This window comes from Populus euphratica, unplaced genomic scaffold (assembly GCF_000495115.2).
Source record: "Populus euphratica unplaced genomic scaffold, PopEup_1.0 scaffold407.1, whole genome shotgun sequence".
Taxonomy (NCBI): domain Eukaryota; kingdom Viridiplantae; phylum Streptophyta; class Magnoliopsida; order Malpighiales; family Salicaceae; genus Populus; species Populus euphratica.
This window is the reverse complement of record NW_011500293.1, coordinates 65,975-81,645: the sequence shown is the minus strand read 5'-3', so window position 1 is coordinate 81,645 and position 15,671 is coordinate 65,975. Positions and strand designations below refer to the sequence as shown.

The 15,671-nt window shown below is 32.1% G+C and overlaps 2 protein-coding genes across 2 annotated transcripts; one reads left to right on the top strand and one right to left on the bottom strand.

Annotated features, from left to right (window-relative positions):
- Nucleotides 1–489: 489 nt before the first annotated feature.
- On the top strand, nt 490–2,470 carry LOC105113283 (nucleolin-like). The gene is made up of 3 exons (XM_011009387.1): nt 490–756; nt 1,647–1,702; nt 1,810–2,470. Exons 1-3 carry the CDS (start codon nt 622–624, stop codon nt 2,147–2,149), a joined length of 531 nt encoding a protein of 176 aa, XP_011007689.1. The 5' UTR covers nt 490–621; the 3' UTR covers nt 2,150–2,470.
- An 11,493-nt stretch (nt 2,471–13,963) lies between these two features.
- On the bottom strand, nt 13,964–15,461 carry LOC105113282 (prephenate dehydrogenase family protein). Its single transcript, XM_011009386.1, has one exon. The coding sequence runs from the start codon at nt 15,346–15,348 to the stop codon at nt 14,257–14,259; it is 1,092 nt and encodes a 363-aa protein (XP_011007688.1). The 5' UTR covers nt 15,349–15,461; the 3' UTR covers nt 13,964–14,256.
- Between the last annotated feature and the right edge of the window lie 210 nt (nt 15,462–15,671).

The following is a 15,671-nucleotide window of genomic DNA, read 5'->3' as shown; positions in this document are numbered from 1 at the left end:
AGCATAAAGATATAAATTTTATTTTTCTCTTTTCTTTTTGTATTGATCTTTTTCTTAGAGATAAATCAAATGAGTAATTAATTATTTCTTTTGAATTCAAACTATTAAATAAGTTTGGTTCCGCAATAAATTACTTTCATGCTTAAAAATGGTATAAAAAATTGTTGTAGAGTATATATATAAGTGAATTTAGAAAGTAAGGTAACTAATAAAAGATAACCATTAAGCACCATAAAATTTTCTCTAGTGCAGGGGTGTTTAAGATATTGAAGAAATTGTTTTTTTAAAGTATTTTTTTGTTAGGAAATAAATTACAATAATATATTTTTTATTTTTTAAAATTTATTTTTAATAAAAAACAAAAAAAATAATTTAAAAAAAATTTTTTTTGCAAAACTGTGTCTCACCTAATAGCGAAACACCTTCTTTTGCAAAACTTGTGTCTCACCTAATAGCGAAACACCTTCGGCGGCACAATCTCACCTACTTTAAAATTCCAGCAAAACCTTGGACCTTCTTTTGAAAAAGAGACGGCAAAACCTCCCTTGCTCTGTAGCAATTTCATGTGTTTTTCTTCTATCTCCATTTGGGATTTCTGCTAGGAAAGTCAACAAACTATCGATGGAGATGGAAAACCTTTTAAATGGTAACAATAGTGTTGATTTGGTCAAGATTGGCGTGTGCTACATGTTGCAATCTGTTATGGCTGAGACGGCTCTCATTGCTCTAACCTCTCGGCTTTTGTTTCTCGTTAAGGTACATTTCTCACTTTCCAAACAAATCCATCTTTGCAAATTGCAAATTCTAGTGCCTCATGTCACTCATCCTTCGATCATGTTTTTGTTTTGTTATTATTAGTAAATCACCTGTTCTCAGCTGAAAGGAGCTTCTTTTGTGCTTTCCTGATTTATCTTCCTCATGGTTGCTTAACTTTTCATGTAAATTTAAATGTATTATTGGTTTGATTGTGAGATCGATCTCTTGCAAATGAATGTATTAAATAACCAGAAATGAAGAGGTGAACATTTTGGAGACTTAAGTATATTGGGTTTTGACCATATTCAAGTGAAGTTCATCGTGACAGTTCAAGCAGGAATTTCAATTCTATTTGTTTAGCTGACGAGTTGGATGCTTGGATCCCTTTCATTTGATCTTCTCATGAAGAATTGTTGCGTGAGCAACAAGACCATATGGTTAAACTGAAGGCAAAGATAAATGGAGAAAATAATTGAAAAGTCTTTGATTGATGGAAAAAATGACTTTTTAAGAGAAATACTGAATTTCTAACAAAAATAAAATCTCTTTATAATTCCCATCTTGCAGCAGAAGCACCTTTCCTTGTGCTGGAGTCATTATTGCTACCCTATTCTTCATGGTCATTGGCTACAAATTAGCATTGGCTAATTTTCTTTCCATTCACCAAAATATGCAATAATTTAGTGGCAGACAAAATCTTGTTTTGGGATAATCTGGTGACCTTTCCGATAGTTTTTTTTCTCTTTAATCCATACTCTTGCTATATGTTGGCTGACAATTCAAAATATTTTCTGGATTGCTGCCTGCTATTTTTTTTTTTAATGTATTATTGGTTAATCTCATGATCTCCTTTTCAAATGTATGCATTACTTGACCCTTTTTAATTACAGACATCACCTTTGTTGGATGCTAATATGCTCGCATATTTGGCAGGAACTGATAACAGGTAAAGTTAATTTTTTGATGTGTTTTAATGAATTCAGCATTAAATGCCCTTCATTGAGGAGGACGTGGTTAAAAAGTAATTGATTGGTTAATGGAACTGCATTGCAGGTTCCCATTGGGCAGACTGAATAGATTGGAAAAGGCTGCTGCTGAAAACATGGATGGCGGTGATGCTGAGGATACTGAAAGTGAAGATGATGACGACGATGACGATGATGAAGAGGACGACGACGACGATGATGAAGAAGATGAGAGTGAAGATGAAGATGATTCTGATGATGAGCCTTTTGGTGATGGAGAAAGTGATGACGACGACGATGATGATAGCGATGAATATGATGATGAAGACAATGATGATGGGGATGAAGAAGATGAGGAGGATGAAGAGAGTGATGAAGAGGATGACAAAGAAATGCAAGCCCAACCACCTTCCGAAAGAAAGAAGTGAGACGGAATTCTCTCTTTAATCTAGGTCTCGTGGAGCTTGGATTCAAGAGTTTGATGGGGTAGAGGGGAAAAAGAAAACCCTTACAAGTACATATTAGTAACAAAGATTGCATCAACTTCATTAATTTATAAAGCAAAACTGCATCACTTCTTCTTCTTTTTTTTTGTTGAAGTGAGGCCCTCCGATACTTGTTAGCCAGTTTGTTTTTTAGGCTTAGTTGCTCAACTCCTTATTGCCCTTTCCATTATGTTGTATCGTATATTCGGTGATTCCAAACGATTGTACCCCCGTTTGTTAAGAATGTTAAAAATTAAAGGCAAACCTTTTTCAAATATTGCCACCAGGAGATCATCAATGGATGGAAACTATAAATACGACGGGATGAACTATAAGGTCCTTAAGAAGAGAATGAGAAAATAATTATCACTCTGAAAACAACATAGTTTTGACAGGAGGAAAGAATAAAAAAGAAAGAAAAGGGATAGCAACCTAATCTCTATCTCGGAAAAAAGTATATCTTCAAACACAGAAAACCTAACATTACACACAACAGTTACAAATCCTTGGCAACAAAAAGTATCAAGCAGACAATAAGTTATACGTGGTTCTAGACAGCTCTGTCATTCATTCTCCGAAAGAATGCATTGTATCAGCAGCAACTTTCTTATTCGTTTCGTGTCCTCTCCAGACAATGCATGGACTTGATTTTCAGCATAGAACTTCTGCCAAGATAACCTTATTTCAGACCAAGTTCAATAGTAAATACATAATATCTGAATTAGATGACAAATTATTTTAGATGAAACAAATGAGAAAGAAACATATCTTGACAAAACTACAGGAATTCTCCGGTACTCGGACAAGAGGTATTTTCTGCAAGGATACATTACCTTAAAAAATCTGACAATCGAAGATCCATCACGAGGTGGTCTCTTTTCATGTACTATTTGATTTCATATTGGAGACAATAGTGTCTTGTCTGAAACTGTTGGTATATTTCAGCCAACAGTTTTTTTCTTTCTTCCATGTGCTAGAAAAATTATTGCTTCATAGTTTTAGTTTCTTCTTCCAGAACCTTCAATGCTTACTTAGCTGCTTGAAACTTGTATACCTTTATAAGAATTACTGCCAGCCTAAACTCATAGAAGAATACCTCGTCCATTTTTCTATTAGCTACTGATATAGGTTAATAAAAATATAATGGAAAATTATTAAAAACATATTAGCTTGCTTGGAAATTATAACAAGTTAAATTGAGAAAAGCTAAACCCCCTTTTGGGCTTGGTTTCAAAGGGCTTTAAGTTAGTTTGACCATGGTCAAACATAGTTTAATTTGAGTTATGTTAAACCAAAACAAACTAGACTTATTTTTTAGCTCTATTTAAAGGTGTTGGGTTGGTTTAACCAAAGTAAAACAAAACCCAAATTCTTCTCTTAGGTCCAGCTTGACTAGGTTAAACCAAACTCAACGACCTATTTTTGGGCTCGATTTAAAGATGTTGGATCAGTTTGACCACCGCACATTCAAGCCCAAAAGAAGCCCATTTTTAGGCTTGATTTAAAGATATTGGATCGATTTGACCACCACACATTCAAGCCCAAGTCAAGCTCATTTTTAGAGATTGGGCTGGTTTGACCATGATCAAGGCAAAGTCAAACCAAGCCCAAACCGAACCTATTTTTGGGTTTGGTTCTTTGTTTGTAGGTCAGTTTGATCGTATCAAACCAAACCTAACCGAACTCATTTTGGGTTTGGGTAACATTTTTTATGTTCAGTTTAACCTCGGTCAAACTGAACCTAATCAAGCTTACCTTAAGCTTGATTCTTTTGAACAATCCTCTTTTTTTTTTTGCCTTTTTCTAACGTTTATTTTTATTCATGTCGATATTATAAATTATACCAACACCTTTAGCCTTTACAACGTGGCTACAATGCATAAAGTTATTACAAGGTGTTACACCTAAGAAGCTGCTTCAATTTTTTAAAGGTTACTCCTCATTTATATAAAGAAAGGTAAAGCAAAAAGGAAAATGATTTCTTGAATCTTTCTCTCTCACTTACTTCTTGTAATAATCTTTTTTCTTTACAAGCCCATTCATTTCGGGCTCAGTTCAAAAGTGTTTGTCTGATTTGACCACAGTGAAACCAAGGTCACGTCGAACCTATTTTTAGGTTGGGCTCTTTGCTCATGGGTCAGCTAAATCAAATCAAACCAAATCCAATCAAACTCATTTTATGTTCAAGTTAACATTTTTTGTGTTTGGTTTAACCTCGGTTAAACTGAACCTAATTGAGCTTACCTTAAGCTTGGTTCTTTTAAACAATTCTCCCCTTTTTCTTTTGTTTTTTTATCTCTCTCTAAAATTCATTATTATTCATGTCAACATTATACACTTCACCGACACCTAAGAACATGGATATAACTTATAAAGCTGTTACAAAGTGCAACACCTAAGAATCTACTTCTATTTTTTAAAGGTTAATCCTCATTATATAAATAAAGATAAAACAAGAAGAAAATGATCTTTTAAATTTTCCTCTCTCACTTACTACACGTAATTATCTTTCTCTCTATAAGAAAACAACACCCTTAAAACAATATACTGACTTAGCCATTAAATATTTTTTATAGGTAACCTTACTAAGGATTATCCATCAAGAAAGCCTAGGTCTAGCTAAATTTATCTGAAGTTTCTTCACAGCTTTATTAGTGGTGCTATCTATAGGAATTTGAACAGAGGTTTTCTTCATTTCTAGTACTAATCCTTCTCATTTGCTTAATTATAAGGTTTATATGGTGAATAAAACTAAGAATATATAAGGCAGAATTACTAACCTCCCATAATCTTTGTCAACTCCTATTGACCTCTAATAACTCACTTTACAAATGAGAGCTCTCATAGAGGTTGTACTATCTACCCAACAACATCTCAAAGTTATCTATGTTTTTCCATAAAACATGGTCATAGAATAACCTTCTCATGATTGGTCACCTAGATATGATCTATATAGATTTAGAGGCAAAACACAATATCATAAACTTCATTATCGACTTGCTCTCCCACGGAGTCTCACTTTAGCACTATAAAACCCAAAAGCAATGTATAAATAAAAAAGATGCAAAAACATAAAGTCATATAAGAGACTCACCACTATATGACAACGTGTTATACACATGCCTTCCAGAGACTTTGTGATTAACAAAATAAACCTAGAGAAACTATAATGGCTTATCTGATCTTAAAGAGCATATACAAAATGTCAAGAGTAACTTAGAGTTAGTTATCTATGATTCCAGTGCCATATGCAAAATACTCCCTACCATCTTTAGGGGTTCTACATTTACTTGGTATTATAGTTTTAAGCTAGGATCCATATCCAGCTTTTTAGACTTATACAGCAAATTGATTGCTCATTTCAGCATGAGCATTTCAACTAAAAAGTGCTCAAATGAACTTTTCTCCATTACTCGATCATAATGAGAAAGCACCAGAGACCATTTGAAAAGATTTAATAAATAGATGTTAAATGTGGAAAACCAACTAGAACCAGTAGTATGATTAACGGAATACATAACTACTCCATATGGGAACATCTCTAAGTGCTACCTAATAGAAACCTTTTTAGTGTGAAGCAAACCATGAAGAATCATATTTGTGTAGAAAACATAAGTGCATCACGACAAGAATATCCTTATTTTAACATATAAAGAGAAGTATATCCGATGCAAAATAATTGGCGTCCACCTCGAGATACTCAAACTTTTAAGGGTAATACCAGGATTCCAGCACGAAATAAATAGTATATGACATGACTAAAAGATTGATGTCTTCTTCCAAGTGTAGGAGTGTCGAAGTAATAAATAATCCAGCAAAATCAGGATCAAACCACAAGGAGGTTAATTGCATAAATTATAAATAACAATAAAATAACAATAACAACAATAGTAGTAATAATAATAATGATGATGAAGAAGAAGAAGTTAATGAGAACTTTGAGATGGAAGATCAATGTGAGGACCAAACAATGATAAAAACAAATGTCAAGGTTAGAGGATCCACTAATGATATTTTAAACAAGTATAGTATAAATTGTTTTTATTACTCGATTGGAAACCATACATAAATGAGGTTCTAATCGGATTATAAGTTGTTAACATGATTACACTAGTTATCTTATTCGAAAAATGCTAATACTTGTAAATATTGTGAGCTATTTATGATTATAACTTATGTTAACAACAAATCAAGTTTCTTTCATAGCACAAGTGTCAATTATACCATGCAGTTGGGTTATGAAAATGCCAAGTATTTGTTATACCAAGTGTTATATAACACAAATCTAAATTAGCCATTTAACAAGCAAAGTATTAAAAGTGAATAAGATAACAAATACAAAACATGTTAGTAGCAAACATTAAAGTCCATATTGAGTTTATACTATACTTATTCTTACAGCATTAGTGTAACATTTTCACCTTGACATAATAAACTTAATTAAACATAATGAAAGAAGAGAAACATAAATAAACAAAATAAAAACATAAATAAGATAAAAGTTAACTAAGTAAAGGAAAGAAAATGAGAAGTATAAACAAGAGATTAATACAAGAAAAACTTAAGCATTACAATAAAGAGAGAGCAAGAGCATTATCTTGATCTGAAAACCAAGATACCTAAATGCATGGTAAATGCCTCCTTTTATAGGCCAAAATTGAAAACTATTGATTTGTTGACTAATTATTGAGTGGGTGGCCAACTCTTGACTTAGTGAGAATTTTTATCTTCTTGCCTGAATAAAATGTCATTACTAACATCAAAATTCAAAAAAACTTAAATCATGAGAGTTCTATAAAATTATCTCAGCTTTCCAGGAAAAAAAATTGAGGTCATTTGAACTTTTAGAACTCAAGATATGGACTGAACACTAAACAGTGTCTGGACTGTAGGATAAATTCAAACTTCTTCATTGTTGCTAAGATTTGGACTTCCAAACAGTAGAATTAAGTCTTGCTTTCCCATAAATGTTTTAGGCCTATGTCTTAGCTTTCCATCCATATAAAGTAGATCTAAATCCAAGTTCTACAAGTCCATTTATGATCCAATTACCAAACAATGTTCCAGTTTAGACTAAATCAACATCTCCTTTCTAAACTTCACCCCCTTTTTATCCTTTCAATTTTAGTACTTCAACTCATCAATCAATCTTTTTATTTATGTGATAAGTCTATATTTAGGATGAACATTTATTATAAATTAAAGGTATCTTATGGTATCCAACTTGTTATTATAAAACATGCTTTAGTTAAGGAGTTATTGATACTTCAAGTATAAAATGATGATATAAAACCTTTATAAAAATACACTTTTAAGTACTAATCAATATACCCATAATTAATGACTACTAGGGATGAGGTACTTATAGCAATACAATGGAAGGAATATGTGCAATATCCACCACCCATGATTGGAGATGCAAAGAAGAGAAATAAAAAGAAGTACTGTCTTTTTAATAAGGATAAAAAACATGACATTAAACAATGCTTTGCCTTTAAAAAAGAAATAGAGAGGCTTATGGCTAAAGACCATCTCTAATAATTTATGAAAAAATAGATATGGTAGTAGGGAATAATAGCCAAGCCTTCTTACAAGTCTTTCCAGAAATTAATGTCATTATGAGAGGAAATTTAATTGATGAAGTTACAAGAAAAAGCAAAAAATCTTATGAGAAATAAGTGTTGGTTATAAGAGTTCAGAACCATTGGCATGTACCAATTATGTTTAAGTATGAGGATAAAGAATGTGTGACTATTTCATATAAAGACGCTATTTTTATTTCCATCATACTCTCAAGCTTCAATGTACATAAGGTGCTTATAAATGATGAAAATATTATAAACATCATAATAAAAGATGTTATGATTTAGATAGTTATTGAATCCTCTAGGCTGATTCTAGTGGAGACACCTCTTATTAGGATTGAGGGGAAATGAGTGTCAATGGAAGGTGCTCTAGATATTATAGTGACTATAGAGACATACCCTAAATATTATACACTATACTAGACCTTTATGGTGATTAAAATGAACCTTTCTTACCATATCATCTTTGGCAAACCTTTTCTTCATGAAATTAATGCAGTGATTAGTAATAAATACCTGATTATGAAATTCCTTACAGACAAAAGAGTGGTTACTATGAGGAGAAACAAACTAATCTCAAGGAGGTGTACCTTAACTTGTCTAAAAGGTAAGAAGTCATTGGTTTTGGACTAGCTATGGTCCTAAAAAAAACAAATAAGGGTTATAACCTAAATCTCAAAAGAATTGCAAAAAGTAAGTATTGGTGAGAGTGAAGATATGAAGATATGGTGAAAAAAGTTGGCTCCAAAACCAAGACAATATCAATTATTGTTAGAGCTCTTTAATATCCAAAAATCAAATTTTGCATTCAGGCCATGTGACATGACCAAAATATTGATGTCTTCTCCCAAGTGCAGGAGTGTTAAAGTAATAAATAACTTGACAAGATCGAGGTCGAACCACCGAGAGGTTAACTATAATAATAATAATAATAAGTTATAGAGAATTTTAAGATGTGAGATTAATGTGAGGATTAAACAATAATAAAAATAAATATCAATGTAAAAGAATCCACTAATGGTATTAAAAATAAATATAATATAAACTCTTTTTATTACTCAACTGGAAACCACACACAAAGGAGATTCCAATCAGATGATTTGTCACTAATAGCTCATTATAAATTGTTAACATGATCATATTAATTTTCTTATTTAAGTAACACCAAACTTTTAAATATTTTCAGGGATTCATGATGCTAATTTATGTTAACAACAAATCAAGTTCCTTTCATAGCATAGATGTAGGTTATACAAAACGGTTGGTTATGAAAGTGTCAAGCATTTGTTGTACCAAGTGTTATATAACATAAATCTATATTAACCATTTAACAAGCAAGGTATTAAGAATTAGTAAAATAAAAAGATAAGATATGTTAATTGCAAGTTGTTTAGGATATAAGCATTGGAGTTCATATTGAGTTTATATTATACTTATCCTGACACCATTAGTGAAACATTTTCACTTTGACATAATAAACTTACCTACAAAATAAATTTACCTAAACATAATGAAAAAGAGAAACATAAATAAACAAGAGGGCAACATGATTATATAAGTATAGTAAAGGAAATGAAAGGCATAAACAAGATATTAATGAAAGAAAAACTTAAGTAATACAAATATATAAAGAAAAAAAACAAGAACATGATCTTGATCTGAAAACCAAGATGCCTAAATGCATGGCAAATGCCTCTTTGTATAGGCTAAAATTTAAAACTATTAATTTGTTGACTAATTGTTGAGTGGGTGACCATATCTTTACTTGATGATAATTCTTATCTTCTTATATGAACAAATGGGTGACCATATCTTTACTTGGTGATAATTCTTATCTTCTTATATGAACAAAATATCATTGATAACATCAGAATTTGAACAGATTGTCTTTAGAAAGCTTTAGAAAATTATCTCAACTTTCCAATAAAAAAACATAGGTGTATTTGGACTTCTAGAAATCGAGATATAAGCTAAACATTGAATAATATCTAGGCTATAGGACAAATTCGGACTTCTCTGTTGTTGTGAACTTGAAAACAACCTTTTTGAATCTTGGATTGTTCATGATAGTTTTAGGCCTATGTCTTTGACACGACCAAATGATTGATGTCTTATCCCAAGTATAGGAGTGTCGAAGTAATAAATAACCCCGCAAAATCAAGGTTGAACCATAGGAAGGTTAACTCTATAATTTATAAATGATGATGATGATGATGATGATGATTTAAAGAGGATTTTGAGATATAAAATTAATATGAAGATCAAACAATGATAAAAACAATTGTCAAGGTTAGAGGATCCACTAATGGTGTTTCAAACATGTATAGTATAATCTCTTTTAATTACTTAACTAGAAACCACATACAAAAGAGGTTCCAATCGGATTATAAATTGTTAACATGATTACATTAGTTATCTTATTCGAATAATGCTGATACTTATAAATGTTGTCAGACATTCATGATTATATTTTATGTTAATAACAAATGAAGTTCTTTTCATAGCACAAGTGTTGGTTATACCATACGGTTGGGCTATGAAAACACCAAGTATTTGTTGTAACAAGTGTTATACAATACAAATCTAGATTAACCATTTAATAAGCAAAGTATTAAAAATAAACAAGATAACAAATACAAAAAATATTAGCATCAAATATTAAAGTCCATGTTGAACTTATACTATACTTATTCTTACAACATTAGTGTAACCTTGTTACCTTGACATAATAAACTTAACTAAACATAATAAAAAAGAGAAACATAAATAAACAAGATAAGAACATAAATAAGATAAAAGTTAACTAAGTAAAGGAAAGGAAATAAGAAGCATAAACATGAGATTAATATAAGAAAAACTTAAGTATTACAATAAAAAGAGAGTAATAACATGATATTAATCTGCCAACAAAGATGCTTAAATGTATGCCAAATGCCTCCTTTTATAGGCTAAAATTTGAAACTATTGATTTGATGACTAATTGTTGACTGGGTGGCCAACTCTTGACTTCGTCACAATATTTATCTTCTTACCTACCAAAAACATCATCGTTAATATCAGAATTTGAACAAATAGTCTTCATAAAAGTTTTGGGAAATTATCTCAGCTTTCCAATAAAAAAAATCGATGTATTTAGACTTTTAAAATTCAAGATATGGGCTGAACACTGGATAATATATAGGCTGTAGGACAGATTTCGATTTCTCTGTTGTTGCTACAATTTGAACTTGAAAACGACCTTTTTAAATCTTGGACTCCTTGTGAAAGTTTTAGGCCCATGTTTTAGCTTTCTAGCCATATAAACTAAATTGAAATCCAAGATCTACAGCTCTGGATATGACCAAATGATTTAACAATATTCTAGTTTGAATTGAATCAACATATCTTTTCTAAGCTTAGTCTTTTCTTTGTCCTTTCACTTTAATAGTTAATCACATCAATAAATCCTTTAAATTTTGAAATATGCTTACATTTAAGATGAACATTTACTATAAATTAAAGATATCTCATATTATTAGACATGTTATTATAAAACATGTTATAATTAAGGAGTTACTAATACTTCAAGTGCAAAATAATGATATAAAACATTGATAAAAATACACTTTTAAATACTAATCAGTTTCTTAATCCTACAAGGAAGGTTAAAGGAAAGCTAAAGGAAGGCAACAAAGGTTTAAATGTTTTGAAAGGATTATTTATAACTACAATTAATTATCCTAGACAAATAAGAAAATTAAAAGGTAAACTAACTTCAACAATCAATTTCCTAGCTTTTTGGATATTTAAAGGTGGCAACAAATATCTTAGTGTTTCTAAGATGTGAATTTCATTCATGACATCATTTAAACTAGGAAAACATTTATGATATTATTTAAATTAGAAAAATTATCTTAAGTTATTTTTTTTTAATTAGGTATAATAACTTTAGTTTTCGTGTCAAATTTGTGATTTCTTTTTAATATTTGAGCTTAGTTACCATACTTTGAATTTATTATAAATGGATAAATATTATCTTACTTTTAAAAAAATTATTCAAAACAAAATAAGATAAGATCTTTAAATTATAAATCCCTAAACAACTCTAAATTTATTTAAAAATATTATAAAAACTCTTGAATAATTTTATTTTATTATTTTTATTATATATATGATATTTAAGAATGCGTGTACGATATTTGAGAATCCAATGAATATGATTGGTGCTAATCTATTACGTGATCTTAATAGGATATGGGAAAATTGATGCAAGCAGCAAGCCCCAGAGAGTTTTTGTTTTGAAAATGCTATTGCCAGCTTCATAAATTGCCTGTACATCAATTTGATGCGTTGTCCGTGGAATCAGTTAAAAAAAAGGCAAATGTGCATCTCTCTTCTTGTTTAACCCATTTATGCAACTTTTATTGTAATTATCATTCAATCACAACGAGTTGAAAGGGGTGTTTCTGAGATTCAGGAACACGTGGCGTTTGCCAAATGCTCTCTGCCTTCATGTGCAGGACTGGCAAAATACTTGACCAGCGCAATGGCACCGATGTTGGAGCTTCACCCTTAACATTGCCTAGAAAGGACTTAGTTTAGGATACCTTTTTAATAATAATAATAATAAAAAAAAGAGGCATAATTCACTTGGCCAAATAAATGTTAAAGCAAAAAAATGTATAGTACAATAGCAGTATCATAACAGTTCAGAAACTATTAAGCAATTTCAGTGATACAAAGGGTACCCAGGAAGAAATAATACAAGGCCACATCTTATAAGTGTGCCTATGTTGATGGCAGTTAATGACAAATAGAATGTTCAAGAGCCCAGTTATTGAGTTTTGACCAACTCAGAGAAGGAGAGGATTTCTATCCAAATAAAGAAATTGGAACACAAAAAGGATTGAACAATGAGGAAAGGCAAAAAATTCAAGAAAGTTGAAGACTATGTTGATGTACACTAGGAATACTACCAGCAAGGAAAGAGGGGCACTTCATGTGGCAAAAGTTTAGCACTGTACCATCACCATACCTGCCTTTTGGTTTACATAAGCAGCTGCTGTCAGTATTTTGGTCTACTTTACAGACCATGCCTTAAATGTCATGGATAGTATTGGTAATTCATGTATATTGTCGATCTGGATAGTTTTCTAAAGTTATCTCCCTCCTTGTTATTTGCCATCATTTGGCCCCATGGAAATATGATCAAGTTATAGCTGCTAAAAGCAACTTGAAAGAGGGCAGCTGATTAATACAGGTTTAACTACGTTGTGGACCATGCTAATAACAAAGTGCTGAAACCATCGCCAAAAACAGTGCTTTGTTTGAAACTACTTCGAAATCCAGTGTAGTAAAGTATTTAACTAGTTATACTATGCAACAGGTTCCCCTCACCTGTCAGGTTCAAGTGACATAATCACAGAGAGAAATGATAAAAGCTCCCGCCTCTACCATTTAACGATTGTACTTGAAAAAAGACACAGGTTTCTCCTATTGGTACTCCAAGGCCAACATGCACAATAAACCAAGTAATTTAAAAGAAACAGAGAAGTGCGTGTTCAATCTGAGTAGAATGTTGAATGCAAGCTCTCTGGTCCATACTAAATAGATAGCAAAACCAGATTCTATGGCTCCCCTTTGCAGCTCGCCCCAAAAAGGAGTTTAGGATCATATAACATGGACTCTACAATCTTAACTGAAGCTTGACAAGAAATGCTTCTGAACTCTCTGATAGTCAAATCCCAAATAAGCATATACAAAACAAAAGTTTTCTGCCACATCCATACAAAAATAAAGTATAATTCAAGGCAAGATGAAATCTTCAATCACTGAGATTATAAGAAAATATTCAATATCATGCCACTACAATAATTTGGCAAGCAGCATTACCACTATATGAAATCAGTTAGAAATACAAATAGTACAAGCTAAAATATAGTACTTACACCAATTTGCAACAAATCCTAAATCTAACAACAAAATTCGAATGTCATGGTTGTTCTGTGTTAACATTCTATTTTTTTTCTTATCCCGGGCTCTTCAATTCCTTATGGTGGTAGCTAATCATCACCACTGTTTAACTTCTTTGCATCTCAGTTGCTAATAGTAGATTCAGGTTGAAAATCTTATCATTTGACATATCTTTGTTACCATTTATACTATCCATTGCAGCAAATCAATAACCAGATGATTTAAGGGAATAAAAAAAAAACATTATAATGCATTTGACAGAAAATATAGAGTAAGTGTTATCCAATGACTGCATTCCAAAATTCTAAAACCAAATAAAATTTTAAAGAAATTCATTAATAAATTAAATTCTCAATACTATTTACATGGCATTCCACTCAACTTTTGAGCTACGAAAACAAAATAAATAGACCAAAAAGCTAACTAAGCAATTTCTAACCAATTAACTCCAAAGTTTCTCATCCAACCAATAAAAAACAGAAATTCTCATACCATAGAGGATCCATTGATAATTCAAGATGTTTCCTGTTTCATAACATCATCAGAAAGTGGAGCACCATTGTGAAGCAATTTCTGCACCTGAGGCCTCTCCTCCGCTCCCTCGTCAGCATTCCCAAACAACTGTTTCCTATAAACGTGATGCAATTGCCCAAACAACTCCTTCTTAATTGCCTCGAATGCCATATCCAATCTCTCCAACTGCTCCATAGCATTCTTATTGTACATAAACAATCCATAATACAACTCGAAACTATCCCCGGCTGTATTCTCCACTAAATCCAATAAAGTGTCGTACCCTTTGGTATTAATCGGCGACGAATCCAATCCAAACCTCTCCAACACTCTCCCCATAGTATGAGTAACAAACTGCGACCCTGCCGCATACCTATCATGCTCTGCACAGGTCATTTCAACCATTCTGCACCCTTCTTTGGCAAAAACATCAAGAAATCTCTCAACTCTACTAATCCTATCCTCCTCATTACCAATCCTAACTTTATCATAAACAAAAGGCAAACCAACCCAAGAAATTTTACCACTCTCAGGTCCAAACATGGGGTGTGTACACAAGATATCAAACTCAACAGGCAAATATTTCAACAAGATATTCTTAGCAAACTCTTTAACAGACAAAACATCGACAATAAGGGTACTACGTTTGAGCCTCTGAAATGGTAAAGTCTGAAGAACCTTCTCAGTGGAAAGAATGGAAGTGCATAGGATTACAACTTCTGGGTGGCTCTCGAAGAGATCATCTGGGTTGCTGTAGAAAGTAACGCCTAGGCTTTTGGCTATATCGGTGTAGTCGGCACGCGAGTACGCGAGGAGAGTGTGGCCTTGGCGAGAGAGAGTTTTGGAGAGGAACTGACCGAAGTTTCCGAAGCCCAAAATGGCGATTTTGAGGGATTGTGATTTGAGGTGTTGGGTGCGGAGGTGAGACTCGTAGTCGTACGGCTGGGCGGCGTCGAGAGAACGGATGCGGAGAGTATTTTTGAGAGGGATATGGAGAGAGAGGGACCGGGTGGAAGAGGAGGGGAAGGGATGGAAATGGAGGGAAAGGGGAGGGGAGAGAGTTTGCGGTACTGTTGAGATCAATGGGAGCATTTTTATGTAATTGTTGAAGAAAGAGAAAGGAGGAAGAACAAGGCCAGAGACTTTTTGGCTCTCTTTACCAGTTTCTGTTACATAGCACGGACGTTCGTGTGCTAGGCTAATTTTTTTTTCAAGGTACGAAAGATATCAAGTATATATTTAGAATTACATTCGTGACGATATTTTATGAAAATTTTATTTTTTTTATTTTAAAATAGTTTTTTTATATTTTTTTATTTTAATATGCTATGAAAAAAAATATTTTTTAAGAAATTAAAAATATTATTTTAATACACTTAAAAAAACACTTTGAAACAATCATTATTACATTTCTG

What these genes read in the sequence shown, in the direction of transcription:
- LOC105113282 (XM_011009386.1), bottom strand. Translation starts at nt 15,348, where the DNA reads ATGCTCCCATTGATCTCAACAGTACCGCAAACTCTCTCCCCTCCCCTT.
- LOC105113283 (XM_011009387.1), top strand. Translation starts at nt 622, where the DNA reads ATGGAGATGGAAAACCTTTTAAATGGTAACAATAGTGTTGATTTGGTC. An exon ending in GGCTTTTGTTTCTCGTTAAG is followed by an intron (nt 757 to 1,646) that starts GTACATTTCTCA and finishes TTTTAATTACAG; the next exon opens with ACATCACCTTTGTTGGATGC. An exon ending in TTGGCAGGAACTGATAACAG is followed by an intron (nt 1,703 to 1,809) that starts GTAAAGTTAATT and finishes ACTGCATTGCAG; the next exon opens with GTTCCCATTGGGCAGACTGA.